The sequence below is a fragment of the Ophidiomyces ophidiicola genome (assembly GCF_022830035.1).
Source record: "Ophidiomyces ophidiicola strain CBS 122913 chromosome Unknown scaffold_1, whole genome shotgun sequence".
In the NCBI taxonomy this organism is placed as follows: domain Eukaryota; kingdom Fungi; phylum Ascomycota; class Eurotiomycetes; order Onygenales; family Onygenaceae; genus Ophidiomyces; species Ophidiomyces ophidiicola.
In genome coordinates, this window is record NW_026054641.1 from 245,818 (window position 1) to 261,871 (window position 16,054).

The 16,054-nt window shown below is 47.6% G+C and overlaps 6 protein-coding genes across 6 annotated transcripts; 3 read left to right on the forward strand and 3 right to left on the reverse strand.

Annotated features, from left to right (window-relative positions):
* Nucleotides 1-377: 377 nt before the first annotated feature.
* DIS3 (exosome catalytic subunit dis3) lies at nt 378-3,563 on the forward strand (the record flags this gene model as incomplete). The annotated part of the gene is made up of 2 exons (XM_049249209.1): nt 378-573; nt 628-3,563. The coding sequence occupies 2 exons, from the start codon at nt 378-380 to the stop codon at nt 3,561-3,563; spliced, it is 3,132 nt and encodes a 1,043-aa protein (XP_049111403.1).
* Nucleotides 3,564-4,064: 501 nt separating this feature from the next.
* On the reverse strand, nt 4,065-5,707 carry LOZ57_000102 (uncharacterized protein; the record flags this gene model as incomplete). Its single annotated transcript, XM_049249210.1, has 2 exons — nt 4,065-5,414; nt 5,477-5,707. 2 exons carry the CDS (start codon nt 5,705-5,707, stop codon nt 4,065-4,067), a joined length of 1,581 nt encoding a protein of 526 aa, XP_049111404.1.
* Nucleotides 5,708-7,278: 1,571 nt separating this feature from the next.
* LOZ57_000103 (uncharacterized protein) lies at nt 7,279-9,755 on the forward strand (the record flags this gene model as incomplete). Its single annotated transcript, XM_049249211.1, has 2 exons — nt 7,279-7,360; nt 7,477-9,755. 2 exons carry the CDS (start codon nt 7,279-7,281, stop codon nt 9,753-9,755), a joined length of 2,361 nt encoding a protein of 786 aa, XP_049111405.1.
* A 313-nt stretch (nt 9,756-10,068) lies between these two features.
* TRM8_2 (tRNA (guanine-N(7)-)-methyltransferase (tRNA(m7G46)-methyltransferase)) lies at nt 10,069-10,951 on the reverse strand (the record flags this gene model as incomplete). Its single annotated transcript, XM_049249212.1, has 2 exons — nt 10,069-10,694; nt 10,756-10,951. 2 exons carry the CDS (start codon nt 10,949-10,951, stop codon nt 10,069-10,071), a joined length of 822 nt encoding a protein of 273 aa, XP_049111406.1.
* A 3,078-nt stretch (nt 10,952-14,029) lies between these two features.
* LOZ57_000105 (uncharacterized protein) lies at nt 14,030-14,878 on the forward strand (the record flags this gene model as incomplete). Its single annotated transcript, XM_049249213.1, has 1 exon — nt 14,030-14,878. The coding sequence occupies one exon, from the start codon at nt 14,030-14,032 to the stop codon at nt 14,876-14,878; it is 849 nt and encodes a 282-aa protein (XP_049111407.1).
* Nucleotides 14,879-15,157: 279 nt separating this feature from the next.
* On the reverse strand, nt 15,158-15,769 carry LOZ57_000106 (uncharacterized protein; the record flags this gene model as incomplete). Its single annotated transcript, XM_049249214.1, has 1 exon — nt 15,158-15,769. One exon carries the CDS (start codon nt 15,767-15,769, stop codon nt 15,158-15,160), a length of 612 nt encoding a protein of 203 aa, XP_049111408.1.
* Nucleotides 15,770-16,054: the final 285 nt, after the last annotated feature.

Consider the following 16,054-nt stretch of genomic DNA (forward strand, 5'->3'; position numbering starts at 1 on the left):
CGCAGTGCAAGGTAATTGTGATTAATTGGGCCCACGGTCGCTTGACCTTCCACTTTAAGCCGCCCGCCGTCTCGTGATATCAGGCTTGGCGTCCAGGTAAAGAATCGAAATCAATCGGCTTGAGCTTCAAATAACGACACCAGTGTGAAGGGGGATGAGCGCGCAATTGGAATACAAAAGGATCAATCTACGCTCACATCACTGGCAATGAAATACCCTATATTTTAACAAAGACCATCACAGTCGATAAAATAGTGGCGGATATACTCGCAATCCTTCGACGAAGTAAGGACAGCCCGGTATTGCTCTATTCTCTTAATCTTCGCTAATTTATTATTACCTCAACTTTATAGCAGCTCTGGAAATTTTGTTTCAGGATGAAAAGCCTGCGGAGAGACCGCTCTTCCCACCCGCATGCTGCAAACGTTTCGAGCAAGGTCTTCGTGCGAACAACAAAAAGCGGAAAGGTTCAGAAGATTGTACGAGAGTTGTATCTTAGACAAGACATTCCGTGCTCTTCTAAGCTATGCTCTCTCTGTCTTTCATATGCGCCCACTGACGCGAATGGAAATGGTGGGTAAAGATTGTCATTTATAATTATACAGATATGTTAACACGCCATTTAAGTTGCCCCCTTTGTGCTATCCGAACACCCGGCCGGTACGAACTCGTTTCCTAAAGGACACTACCTGATGCCCGACACCAATGCGCTTCTCAATGGAATGGACCTCTTCGAAGAACGAAGCGCATTTTACGACGTTATTATCTTACAGACCGTGCTGGAAGAGCTTAAAAACCAATCCCTCCCATTATATAACCGATTAATATCATTAATTCGAAGCGAGGAAAAGCGATACTATCTGTTTTTCAACGAATTTCGAATGGAAACGCACATACGGCGGGGAGCAGACGAGAGTATAAATGACCGCAATGACAGAGCAGTTCGAAGGGCAGCAAAATGGTATTCTGATCATCTCAATGAAATTGTGAAGAAAAGCAGAAAAGACTGCACGGCTCCTTCTATAGTAGTCATCACTGATGACAAAGCTAATATTTGTAAGGCGAAGGAGGATAATGTTTCTGCTCTGTCGTTGCTCGATTACGTGTCGGGTCTCGAGGATGCGGATAAGCTACTTGACATGGTGAATGAGTCAAGATCGTTGCATAGTGAGAAATCCCAGAGAGGGCAGCTAATTTATCCAGAATACTACTCGATGTCGAAGATGATGACAGGGATCCGTGCAGGGACTCTTCACCAGGGAGTATTCAACGTTTCCCCGTATAACTACCTTGAAGGCTCCGTTAAAGTGGCTGCATTTGACAAATCGCTTCTCATACTTGGTCGTGAGAATAGCAACAGGTCTGTGGCTGGGGATCTTGTTGTTGTTGAAATCCTACCGAAAGATCAATGGAAGGCTCCTTCAACAAAAATCATTGAAGAGGAGGCATTGACAAAAGATGATAACCCGGAACCTGAAACAGCTGAGGCACTGGTATCGGAAAAGGAACGTAAGGCGCTTCAAGAAGAAGTGAGGAAAGCTCACGGGATAAGTACAGAAGGACGACCCCAGCCTACAGCCCGTGTTGTCGGTGTTATCAAAAGAAACTGGCGCCAATATGTGGGTAATGTCGATAGCGGCTCTTTTGCTCTCGAAGCCTCATCTGGCAGGCGTCAGCAGACAGTGTTTGTGATTCCTATGGATAAACGAACCCCAAAAATTAAGATACGAACTCGACAAGCAAGTGGATTATTGGGCCAGCGGATATTAATAACAATAGATACTTGGGACCGTGATTCTCGTTATCCAATGGGACATTTCGTCCGATCATTGGGTGAGTTAGAAACAAAGGGCGCTGAAACAGAAGCTCTACTACTTGAGTACGACGTCCAATATAAGCCCTTCTCTCAAGCAGTTCTCAATTGCCTACCCTCCGAGGGTCATAACTGGAAAGTCCCCAAAAACTTGGAAGATCCATTATGGAAAGATCGGAAAGATTTAAGAGAACTCCTGGTTTGTAGCATTGACCCTCCAGGGTGCCAAGATATAGACGATGCGTTACATTCAAGGCCGCTTCCCAATGGCAACTTTGAAGTTGGTGTTCATATCGCCGACGTTTCTCACTTTGTTCGGCCTAACAATGCAATGGACACTGAAGCCAGCATGAGAGGAACTACTGTATACTTGGTTGATAAGCGAATTGACATGCTACCGATGCTTCTGGGCACTGATTTATGCTCTCTTAAGCCACATGTCGAACGGTTTGCATTTTCTGTTATTTGGGAAATTACCCCTGAAGCAGAAATCATATCTGCCAATTTCACCAAATCAGTTATCTTTTCTAAAGACGCTTTCAGCTATGAACAAGCTCAGTTAAGAATTGATGATAATTCAAAACAAGATGACCTTACTAAAAGCATGCGCACGTTACTCAGTTTGTCCAAAATTCTTAAGCAAAAGCGTATGGATGCTGGCGCCCTTAATCTAGCGTCTCCAGAAGTCCGTATTGAAGCGGATTCTGAGCTGAATGACCCAGTCGCTGATGTTAAAACCAAAGCTCTACTTGCGACTAACAGTCTTGTCGAGGAATTCATGCTTCTTGCAAATACCACTGTTGCCTCACGCATCTTTCAAACGTTTCCCCAAACTGCCCTCCTTCGCCGCCATGCTACTCCGCCATCTCAAAATTTCGAACAACTCATTGCCCAACTCTCCAAGAAACGCAATTTTACCCTCGATATATCCAGCTCCCTTGCCCTCGCAAACTCCCTCGATAAGTGTGTCGACACGTCAAATCCCTTCTTCAACACGTTAATTCGTATCCTTGCTACCCGGTGTATGACATCGGCCGAATACTTCTGCGCGGGAGCACACGCCGAATCAGAATTTCGTCATTATGGTCTCGCTTCACCTATTTACACGCATTTTACGTCTCCTATTCGTCGCTATGCTGACCTCGTCGTTCACCGGCAGCTCGCCGCTGCAATTGGGTACGAAGGACCTGGCGCATCGTTGGGCGAGGGCTTAACAGTCCGTAGTAAATTAGAAGATATATGTAAGAATATTAACCATAGACACCGAAATGCGCAGTTTGCGAGCCGTGCGAGCATCGAATATTATGTCGGTCAGGCGCTCAAGGCCCGTGGTGAAATGGAGGCAGCAAAATCAGGAACTGGGGCTGGCACAGCTGCAGGAGTCGACGAAGAAGGATATGTGATGCGTGTCTTCGATAATGGAGTGGTTGTTTTCGTGCCTAGGTTTGGGATTGAGGGTGTAGTACGGCTGGAAGATTTCGTGCTCCCTGGCCAGGATCCTCAGAAGATTGGGGCGAAGGGCGGAAAGCAAGTTGCCGCTAGAAGAGAGAGCGAATTCGATCCGGAAGAGTATTCTTTACAGGTATCGGAGAAGCAGCATGAAGAAGATGGTGCTGGGGAGACTGATAGGGGCAAATTTTTGGTCAATCTGTTTGATAAAGTCAAAGTGAATGTGAGCTCTGTGAAGGAAGAAGGGGTTCGGGGCGCAGGAAAACGGAGAGTTCGGATTTTGATACTCGGAAAGGCGTGATGCTTGGCTACGAATTTTTTTCTCAGAAATGTCCGTCAAGGAGAGGAATTAGATATATGATATTTTCAAACAGCCCAAAAAGCTCTAGAAATCCATGTTCATTTTCTATTTCTCTTTCTCAGCCGCGATAACCGTATATACATACTTCCCTCAAAATAAACGTTTGAAAACTGAAACTATGCTCTAGGTGTACGTTATGACAGAATGCAAACTGAACATCGCTCCAAAAAAAATTGAGAGTAAAGGGGGGGCTTAGCGTATAAACAGAAGCAGGATAGTAATGAAATTAATACCATAGAATCGGGTAGCATCATTATATTTTAGGTAGTAGCGCTTTGCATGCACCCATCGTAAGCGTTCTGGGCCTTTGACAAATAAAGGTTTGGGCAGTTAAATTTTGACAATTTAGCACGCGTCGTCGAATTGAAAAATATATAGGTTGAGGGGGTGATGGTATGAACACTCATTCTAACATTAAATAGGAATCAATGGGTGTAAAACCTAAACATGTCTCCGGACTAGCATTCTAGGGAACAAAGAGGCGGGAGACCATAGTCGGGTATCTAACTGAGTTGGAGATGCGGATGCAGTATGTGTAGCCGTGCCAATGCGGTTTTGATGTTGTGATTTGTTCTCTGGAAGTTGAACACTATGAGGAGCGGTGTTTTTGGCGTTTCCAACAGTAGCCTGTAGCACTGGAGGCGTGTTGGCTGCGAGATTAGAGACTTTATTCATCATCTCCATTTCACCAACTTTCCAACCTCGAACAAGCCATAAGCTAATGCCAGCTATAACATACGTCAAGCCAGCGAAAATCTGTGCATATAGATATATCCAATCTTGTTTCGAGTCACTCTTGAGTAAGACGGCAATCGGTTCGGCAATAGTGGTTGGTGGAACAAGGAGAACCCAAGAAATGCTTAATCCAGCTGGCAGCTCTTGCATGCCAATAACCTCTGCACACACCGGGACAACAGTAGTCCAGAATGTGCCAGCAACAGTACCGACAATTATAGCAAAAAAGCTCAGTACTCCCATGTTGAAAGACGGAATCCAAACAGCGAAGCAAAGTAAACCACAGAAAAGTGTGAACGCAGTAGCCATATTTATCCGACCAAGACGGTCACTGACAAGGCCGACAACCGGCCGGCCCAGCCCTTGGCCTAAATTGAGAAGGGCACCGACAATGCTTCCCTGGTGAGCAGAAAGTCCGATTGACAGGGCAAAATTTGGAAGGCTGAAAAGAACAACGACGTATCCAAGGAGGCTGAAAATTCCCCATAATTGGAGAAAAATAAACTCTGGTCGTTTAAGCAGAGGAAAGTGGAATGCCCGATAACGACTCCCTACCGCCTTGTTCCGATCCCTTAGTAAGTTGCATGCTGTAATATTAATAACAAAAGTTGTAATTCCTAAAACACGAAAAGTCCATCCGAGGCCCAAGCGGGGGATCATGGCACCAGCTCCGAGAGAATATGCTAAACCTCCAAGGCCGGAGCCGGCTGCTGCAATCGCATTGGCCACGCTTCGTTTCTTATAGAACCACTGGGGAGTAATTCCGACGGAACCAATGAAGATACATCCCATTCCTAGGCCAAAGCATACTCCTTGGCTGAGAAACAGATGCCATTGCTCTTTGGCAAAAGATGCTCCGATGAAGGAAATAGTTTGAAGGCAGACCCCTATATTTAAAATAATTCGATTTCCGTAGAGATGGATTAAGTGCGTGACCAAGGGGGATATCAAGAGAGCACAAGACATGCTCAAACCACCAGTAAAAGCGTACGCAATAGGACTCATATTGGGGAATATATCGTGAGAAAGATAGTAGGATAGAAAAACGCCATATGACTACACACAGAGAGTCAGCGATGTATGACACCAGCAAAGCATTTTTGTAAATGATCCCATACACTGTTCACACCCCATGTGTTTCCATTAATGAAAGCTGCACATGCCACACACACCCAGCCATAGCCGCCATCAGGAGGTATATCCTTCTGTGGGATACCTTCTGATCCGTCAGAAGATGGGGTCGCTTTATGTGTGGGTTCAATATTTCCAATACCCCCAGTCTTGCCCTCATTCAACGTTTCTTGGCCTATGTCTGTGTGTAAACCAGGTATGGGCGCCTTCTTGTTCATGATGCTTAGTATAGAGTCTCGAAAACCCCACAGCCGGCATATACTAAATTTTCCAGGGGGCAATTATTGTGGAAATGAGTTTTCCAAGACAGCGCCAGTAGAGCCAAGCATTTAAAAAAGCTGGGAAGGAAAGTGGGAAAATGAAGAAAAAAGAGATGTGCGGAAGGCACCACAACACATGTCTAGGAATATAGCCGGCTAGGTTGAGACATGAACGGGCTTACAAATTCCGATCACCACGATGACCTGATGAGATTTGAGGATGGATTTCTTTGGTTAACCGACCTGCACACTGTTCTCAGCTAGTTGAAACCGGCGTTGAGACCCGGATCAAAGGCGGCCAGCACCCTGAAAAACGCCGAGAAGTATAGTAATTGGGGTTGCCGAGAGACCTAGGTATCGCGCAACGTAGCGCAAAATTCGGAGCCCCGCGAGGATTTGAAGGTTTTTGGGGAAATTCCAACATTTCCCCAGAACAACACTACATCGCCGAGATGCTGGTGTTGAGGAAGCAATTGGTCATCAAATGCCCAAAATGTGGGGGATCCGTATCCCATGCCCTTGGTTTTGCCCGAAGTCGCTGTTAGCTTCGGGTACTTGGTGCCGACTGACCCGGGCTCATGGAACTCAATTCGCGACGATAGGCCAACTGTTCCGGCGCACGATAAAGCAGGCGTCCCTTGTTCTCTACCGAAGCTCTTCTGTAAGCATTTTGGGAGAAGATCACCGCAAAATCGAAGCCGTCAGCGCCTGGATGAAAACAGACGCCGGCCACGAGTCCAGCATGACCCGGGGTGGCTTGTCATCGGATGCATCTAGCCAATTGGCAGACCAACACCAGAAGCTGACGAAAAGTAGGAGCAAAACCAGCATTTGCTTGTCGCAAAAGATAAAGAACAGGACGCCCGATGCCGTTAAGGGAAAGAAAGCGTGGCGATGACATGTCGTTGAAGTCAAGGTGCTACCACGTGGAAACCCGTGATGCAAATTTCTTTTTGAGGCTCACGATAAAGATTGCGGCACCGTGTACCTTGGACCCGAAAGTTACTGACTCTCATGTTGCATGCATGCTATAAGCATTGAATGCTCAGATGCGAAGCTTTTTCTACGGGGTCGGATGCCTGAAAACGCGACCGTGAGCTATCTGATCCTCAGTGGTCCGTACTCATCTATTTTCGGCGCCCGTAGGGTCTGGCCCTCGTCGGCTGAAAGCATACTAGCGCGCGGCGAATGGTTGGCCTCGCAACGGTAATCAGGTGACTCGGCGTAAACAAACCCCGTCCCCTGATACGTCACACCACACCCAGTGTGTTGGCGCTCGGTGATACGTGAAGCTTTCGTCAACACTCTCAAAGAGAGTTATAATAAGACCCAAGCAGTCTGCACTTTGAAGTTCCCATATCCTTGGCTCTGGAGTCGGTTTATTCTCACCTTAGTGGCCCTTCTTTGCTTCGCATCTCATTAATTGCTCGCTGAGCAACCTTAACAATTCCAAAGCAATCTCGAGGTTTAATTGGCCGATTGGTAGATTATCGTCTGTCTTTGTGCTTAAGCTGCATACATATTAAGCTATGGTGCATCCAGTTCGATTCAAGTCCGGGGCCCGAAAGGTGTCCCCGCCCCAAGCTACCTTCATGAATGACGAGCAACTAGGTAAGTGGATTCGTAAGATGATATGTCACTCTAGGGGAAAAGATTGAGCCATTTTAAAGCAGTGGGCGTGTCTAGAGGGGGATCGAGCTTTTGATTAACGAATTTTTACTCTGCAGCTCAATATCTTCAAGATCTACGAAATAACCGCCCATCTCGCCCGAATGGCTCACGGCCGCTGCCCACGAAAGGCGATGCCTTGACACCGGACCCAAGGGAGGCCCCACCAAGAGCATCTTCTGCTCTGTCAATGTCCAGACCATCTGAAATGTCCAGAGGAAATTCACCCTTTCCCCGTTCTTCCAGTGCTCTGTCCCATCGCCGGCATACCTCGGAGCTATCGCCTCAAAATGACACAAGCGAATTTCACGGTATTCCGGAGGATGAGGTATCAGAGATCCGGAGAAATGTGTCCTTTGCTTCAACAGTACCTTCAGTCACGTCGCCCAGCGGGTATTACCGGGAAAATGGGCATAGATTGATAGAAAAACAGGAAGCACGCTCACTACGGAACGCTCTAGAAGAAATGGACCTCCAAGATGAAGAAAGGCGACTCTTTGATGCAGCGCAAGAAGAAGCCGTTGAGCTGGTATTGCAACACCAAAAATATGGATTTCCAGAAGAAAACCCTCTTGCTCCGTACCACAATCCAGATATGAAACGCCCAAATCCATTCCAACGTCATTTTCAAAATCGAAGCCCTACAGTAGGGAAGCTTGAATTGCATCAGTCCGAATCGGAGAACCCTGTCGTGACCAGTCCGGCAACTGCCCTTGAGGACCCATTTAGGGCGCCCAATGGTAAAAAAATAGGCGATAGTGATACAACATTGTCAGCTCGACAAAACCTGAAAATTGCTGCTAGAAGAGACGAACGACATGATGCATTACAGTCAAAAGTAAACCCGAAAACATCTGGTACTCGTTTTACAAGGGGGTTATTCAGAAATCCAGAAGATCAAATCTACGAAGAACCAGAACAGTCAGATTCTCAAAATGAAAAGACAACGAATGCATTGTCGTCAACCACCTCAGCATTGAGGCCGAAGCCAAAGAATTCTCTTCCTCGCGGTGCCCGGCCCCTTCCTGGACGATTTAATACCACTGGAAGTGAGGCTAAATCCGTATTCGACCGCTACAAAAGCCCCTTGGTCCAATCAAAAAATCCCCTTTATAAGACAAACTCGTTTCCCGTTACTCCATCTATACAAGAGAAAGAAGACACGACACCCATGAAGGAAGGACTAGAAATTCGTGGTGATGATATACGTGCTGCTACGAGCATGAAGCTCAAGGATCGGAGTTCCAAACTCCCTATGCCCTCAGCTGTCAGTGATGCGCCCGGTCGCCCCATTGTTAGTTTTGACCCTGACTGGAAAGCTCCAGAGAAGGAAGCCCTCTCCGATTCAAGAGGCGTTGGACACTCCGCCGGTGAGTCGTCTCCACAGTTCGCGATTGAGACTTCCTCTTCTCCAAAAACGACAGGCCCGAGTACAATCAATGGAGAAGACCGCCAGTTCTCCGATATTCCAGCGATTAACATCGCCGGTGAAGAATCGGCTGGCCCATCAATAGTAATATCAGAATTAGGGCCTCCTATTTCTGCCATGACACCTCAGCAAGTGCAGAAACCTCGAGAGCTTCCTGACCCCAAAAAGTACTCTCAGCAGCAACGGGCAAAAAAATCTGCAGCGACCCAGAACCGTTACAACCACATTACGCCAACAAATACCAATGGACCTACAGCCACCTGTGCCGCCTGCAGTTTGCCAATATCCGGCAGAATAGTAACAGCTTGTAAGAATCGTCTTCACCCAGAATGCTTCACCTGCGACCACTGCAACACACCCCTTGAATGCGTTGCTTTTTATCAGGAACCCGAAACAAACCGTGCAGATCGACTCGCTAACTCGGACGATGGTGATTTGGATGCAACCAACCCCCGCTTCTACTGCCACCTGGACTTTCATGAACTCTTCTCTCCGCGGTGTAAGAGTTGCAAAACTCCCATCGAGGGAGAAGTCATTGTCGCGTGCGGCGCAGAATGGCACGTTGGTCATTTCTTCTGCGCTGAGTGTGGGGATCCGTTTACGCCGCAGACGCCGTTTATTGAGAAAGAGGGCTATGCATGGTGTGTGCGGTGTCACTCTCGTCGAACTGCGGATAAATGCCGAGCATGCAAATTGCCGGTACTAGAAGAAGTAATTGTGACAGCGCTCGGGGGCCAGTGGCACGAGAAGTGCTTTGTGTGTTGCGAATGTGGAGGAGGGTTTGGGCCAGAAGGGCGATTCTTTGTCCGGCAAGGGAAAGCGAGGTTTACGGCGAAAGGAAGACAGATTGGGGGTCCGGTAGATACGGCAGCGTGTGAAGCCTGCGAGGCAAGGAGGCTGAAGGCTTGAATTCATTGCTTTGGCGTTGAAGCATTAGAAAGGAGATGGAGTGATCTATGGCCAGTGATCTCATTTTGGTTTGGAGTTTGGGAATTTCGCATACACAAGAATAGCCAGCTTAAGTTTTTTTTTTCTTTTTTTTTTTCGTTGAGCGTTCGCTTCTAAAGCAGAATAATATCTCCGTTTTGTTTTTACGGAAATACAACAATTTTTTGGTTGGGAAAAGACTCTCGTTCGTAGCACAGCAATTTTTACTGATCCAAGACATGTTGTGTAGTCTCGACTTGAATGTGACTGCCAAGGTTGATATGAAGGTATGTGCTTAAGCGGTCCACTGAGGGTCTTCATTTCTTCTCCATACCGCAACGAACTTTCGGCCCCCATTTCGGGTCACTTTCTTCCCTTCTTCTGTCTCCTCCCTCATAATCCGTACACACGCATCCTTTTCAAGATCCTCGTCGTTCACTCTCTCCCACAGTTCGCTGACTCCTGCCCTATCATCACGTATCGTGTTGTCCGCTGTTCCGTCGAAATGACTTACCATCCACAGATGTAAGTCCTCAACATCAGTAATAGTATACAGTTTTCCCCCTGGTTTCAGCACATATGCATATTCTGCGTTAAGTGAAGTAGATACAATGCGGGCTTTATGTTTCCTCGCCTTGAAATGGGGGTCTGGGAAGCAGATGAATATAGATGAAAGCTGATGATGTGAGAAGAAGTTGGGGAGGAACTTCATAGTATTCGTCCGAAGAGCTGATATGTTTTGGTACGAGGCGGTCGACGCAGCCGTGGAAATAGAATGGGGTCCACGTGGTATAGACGTGGATTCAGTGTCCTCTTCGCATGGAAAGGTGTCCTGGGGTGCCTCGGAATTAGACGACTGAGACCGGAGTGCCCGAATCCGAGCTTGGACGTAGTCGAGGACTTGAAGACGTATTTCCATGCCTGATAGTAAGGTATTAGAGAAATGTGCCAGCTGAAAAGGGTGGTAATAGATCCCACATACCAACCATCAATGTATCCGGCATCACAGGTGCCAATGCAACCAGTAAGCCCCCAAAACCGCATCCTATATCTGCAACTTCGACGTCCTTCAATAACTTCCGCGCACCTACAGCATTCGTGCTATTGGGGTTCGGATCGATGTAGGCAGGAAAATGGACGGACCAATCCATATGATCTGGGCTAATAGGACTGTTCATGACTTATCACGGTTAGATGCGTGCTGGCCCTTATGAATGGTTTTAGGCACACCGGTGGTTACTGACTAGCTCAGCTGGTGGTCGGAGAAGGGGTTCGCATGAGCGCGCTGCCGATACAGCCTTTTTTTTGGCATCTGGACTGGGCCGCCATGCTGCGCTTCCATTTTCTTGCGGAAGTCATTGCGCTTCTGGCGTTTCGGTGGCGGGTCGGACATTACGCTGGGGGAACAAGCGAATGGGGTGGGAGCAACAGTTGCCCTTAATTCTTAGGAGTAGATGTTGTAGGCAATTGTGAACTGGCGCTTGTAGAAGATGTTCGTTTGCCGTTTGTGTAGTTAGCAAGGCCAAAGCAAAGTTGAGATCAGAAGTTTGGATTTTCTCAAGGGTACAAAAACTTGTTCTTCCACCACTTTAGCCTCCGCCTTTGTGAACATTTATCATCATATCCGAACCGTGTCCGTCCCTTTCTTCAAAAGCAGTTTTTGCTTGAGCTGTGGCTGATGATTTCTACTACATTGCATTTGAAACATGCTCCGCTTTGTATGCACAACTTGGAGTCTCCATCGGGGCTTGTCTTGACACAAAATGCCAGCTTGTCCTTGCGGGACTACGAGCGGAGGACTTCTACCAAGGGCTTGAATTGTACCATGCTGCCTGATGGGCTGCGACTATCAGCCCTACGGAATTTAGTTTCCTTTTGGCAGACAACGCTCTCGAATATTGAAGGTAGAGGCTTGCTTTGAAGCCTCTTCTTAATTGGACTTCAATCTTGTGCCCTTTTGGATGCCCTCTTTTTAGGCAACCTCTCACTGCCCGCCATGTATTTTCTGCAACGCTGGCGTTGTACATATACGCAGCCTCCATCGACAGTATTCAAGCTGCAACCTCACCTAGGTTGCCAACTTTCTACTACGCGTGGATTTGGAAGACGATTTCTCCAAACTCCTCTCTCCAGCTCGTGGTGAATCTCGTCTGTCAATTGCGCTATTTTTTTTTTTCAATTTTTTTTTTTTTTTAGGGGCCATTCAAAATACAAAGTATTTTTGTCCTATCGACTGGAGGCGGGCAATTCTTGCTTCGGTTTCCGTGAACAGGTACCAAATGTGTACTACCACAAGGGTACCCCTGTTTCGGGCGACGGGCCAGAAAGGATTGCAACTAGTTAGCCACCTCGGCCAGATCCCTTGGAACAAGCCGGTGTGCGATTGCTTTTTATGCTATATTTATCACTGGTCCTTCTTTTGTGGCGTGTGGTGGGCATCGAGAGCTTCTGGCTCGCTTCTGCTAAGGCTGATTTCAACATTTACTTGAACAAATCGGGCTGTCTTTTCTAGAGTCAAGCCAAGATCGAAAAATCCCATGCCATGTAGGAGCGCCCTTCCTTCTGCACTCAGACTCTCTCATAACTTTCTGTGCTGAAAATCGACTAAGCACACTACGCTATCTACCGGAATTCTCGAACCTATTTTCAAAACGCTGCCTTTTGGGATATATTCGGGTCAATTCTTGCTTTCGTTGGCCTGTATATATATGGTATATCTCAGTGATGTCGTTCTTGCAAGCTACAACGACCGTGCTACACTATGGATCCCAGACCTGGTGTAAAGCATGGCCCCCATTCGGTTCCCCATCCACCGTCCCTAAGCAGGTCAGAGCTCTTCTCTGGCGTAGATCAGCCAATGTCCTTTGGGAGGGATCCGGACTTTTCTTTTTCAGCAAGAGTTGATAAATTAATATTCGGATACGCTTCTCCTTTACGTGCATTACTTGCTCTCTAGGATTCTGGGTGGGTATTTCCTACCAAACACGTTTAGGAGGATTGGGACTGTAATCATATGTATAGGAGAAGCCGGAGACTAGGGCGGCCCGGTTCCAACAAGAATATTGGCCTCAATCAAGACTTTTGGCATTCGGAAGACAATACATGGCATTGGGGGGCGTTTACTACCAACTGCAAGGGCCTTCAAGATTTCAAAGTGGTTCCATAGCTCGTGAGCAATGAAAGCTGGTGGACCGCGTTTATTGATGTACCGATATCGAAACTCGTTCTATTTCTATACTTATCTAGCCACCACTACGCCTCGAACCTGCTCTATAAGAATAGGTCCCAACAGACATGTACCACCTTGCCACCTAAACCCAAAGGAAGATTGGCTCGTACGACGTGAAGGATCTCTCGTATGTAGCACGGTTAACGGCTCTCGGGGCAGCTATCGTCTTCGCCAGGGACTTGGCGCTACTTTGAGCAAGTTATGGAGAAAATCCACCCTTTCAGGCACAACCGTTAGAAGCACGGGTAGCTTTGTAAGAGGCGTTGGAATCAATAATAATAATAATAGCAACGGCGAGAAAGAAGATCAACTGTTCTCCATTGCCACGAGGAATAGTGGATCACTTTGGGGTATGAGCACCCAGAGCGAAAAAGGTACCGAGCTACGGAGTACATAGCTACTCCGTCCTTACAAGCCGGCAGAAGACATTCCCCTGAGCTAGTGAGCTAGTCGACGGCGGCAATTGCCGACCACACGAGGTTTGCAGCAACCAACTCCACATGGCACGGAACGGTGACACTGACGGAGTACTGTTTACATACTCCGTAGAGGAGAATGTTCGGTTGATTTAGGGGCTTGGGATGCTAGGCGGCATGATGGAGATCCACTTCCTATATGCATCAGTTCGCCGCGCCGGTGCTTGGCCGGGTATTATTAGCTTGACGTCTTGGGGCGGTTGGATCCTGCACAGGCCCATTCCAATCCAAGCTCTGTGAAAGTTCGATAGACAGAGCAATCAGCGCTCCTTCTGCGGGGAGGTCTCCAGAGGATTCCACTATCAATGTTACCGTCGATGCGCTTTCGACTGCCGCACACCCTTTTTCGCTCCGCTTCATGGAGAAGTCGTCGACAGCCCTACTGCTGTTTCTCAGCAGTTGATTCGGTGAACGCCGCGCGGCGGAGATGTAGTAGGTCTATACATATATAAGGGAGGTCCTGGGTCCTTGAGGTTGTAATCTTAACCCGTCCACTTCAAACATCTCGCCTTCACTACCAATTCATCGCATCGACTTTGCTTTTTGGCGCAATGTTCTCCATTCTTCTTTTGTTCTTGTGTGTTGCGCAGGCCTATGGCCGGACAGCACCGTCGCTGTCGGAGATCCCAAAGGGCGAGGCCCTGGCACCCGAAAAAATCACCGTTATCCAGGACTTTGGGATCAATACAATCGAAAAACGAAGCTCGATCAAGCCAGACCACCGTACCTTGATTGACATTCTCGGGCAGGACGTCGCCCACCGAATCACATTCGGGGAACTGCGACCAACGCAAGATACCGACCACTCAAACCAGCCTACCTGCTTTAGGCTCTGGGGCAGCTGTCCCCGGGTAACATTCTTTAAACGTGGCACCCTGAGGGAGGTCAAACGTTGTACGATCGAGGCAGACAAGACGGTTGAGATCGGCCGACGCAACTACGGCACCCACCCCTTCCCCATGGAGGTCCACCACTCTCGAGCAAAGGCCAGAGTTGTAACACATAACTGGAGTATTGCCGCAAGGATCGACACGTATGTCCCGACATCGAAGGTGCACCTCTCCGCTGCGTATTCGGGCAGCAAGATAAACTCAGACGTTCAAACAACCTCAGTCAAGCACACCTCGACTTGCCCTCCTAACCACGAATGTCGCCTTGAAACATGGACTTATATGCTCAGGCTCACTGGCACATGCAGGCAACAGCCATGGGCGGGTTGCCGCGGTGACTGGAATCTTTGCGACTATCAATCATGGGGACGAAGGTGCCGTCAGTTCGCTGACCGAACAAACACATGCGCAAAGGTGATGGACGTGGAATGCACCGTGGATGTCCCCCTTACCAACCGGGATGGAAAGCTGGTGAGCCAGCTAGTTGCTATCGAGGCCAGGCTCCGTTAAGCCAGCTGTTTGACAAATGCTGGGGTTGGACAGGGGGAAGGCGAAGAGTGGTAGCGCTTTTTAAATTATCGTTGTCGCTGATCATGATGAGTTGTTTTTTCACTTCGTTGTATAGTTAACTACTTTGTCAATATTTAGAATTTGGAAATATCTCAGCGTAATATATGCAGATTTTGAGATGACTTGAGCTCTGGAAACACCAACCCATCGTACGAAACTCTCCGCTGAGTTTCAACTCAACCATAGTCCGTAGTTACCAACCTCCAATTTATTAATTGATCAAACACTGCCTATCCTTATCTCCATCTGCAGGTTCTGGTGTTCTGGCTGCGCCAAAACAAATTCTTTGATCGTCTTACCCTTCATCCCTTTATATTCATGCAGCATCTTCTGCACTCCGCTACCAAAAGGGTTGTCATCTTTTAGTCTATTGAATGCGGCTTTCTCCTCGATGGTATTACCTTCTGCCTTGACCAATAGAGGCACGGTCTTATCCGGCTGCTTCATCAGGCTGTGTACCTCAGCAGATATTCGCTTCACATCTTCTCTCGAAGCATTTTGATAAAGAATGCTGCGCAAATCTTCCGGCTGTTTCCCTGACCCCTCTACCCATATTCCCATCAAAATGTCACGCAACTTCAGCTTCGCATCTTCCGGGAACTTATCCGAAGTGTTGCTGGCATTAAACACGCAGAGCCTTTGGTCCTGAGAATCAACGCCGATCTTGCAGAGACTGCTACCCGTCGTATTGGTGGGGTTGACTCTCCACACCTCCCAGACATCAGCCTCCAGCCATTCTTGCTTCTCGAGAGTATAGCCTTTCGTCTTAGGATCCACAGGTACCTTAGAATGCGGATGCACTTTATATAGTAGAGATCTTACAGCTTGCATATTGAAATGGGGTCTTTTCCGAACTGATAATTTTTTCCATTTGCTTTTTAGAGTCCGTAGTTAAGCATTAATGGCTGGTAGATTGTGAGTAGGTAAGACCGATTCTAGGCCGTATAAATGGTGACTGTGGCAATAAATATAGACCCCGCGTCTCCTATTCCGACTCAGCACACAATGGTGCTGAGCTTAACTAATCATGCCCCTCTTCACAAAGCATATTGTACACAGATGATAGCTGAGAAATTCGAGTCAAGATCTCTTGATGGCTTGACGATATGGTGGAGC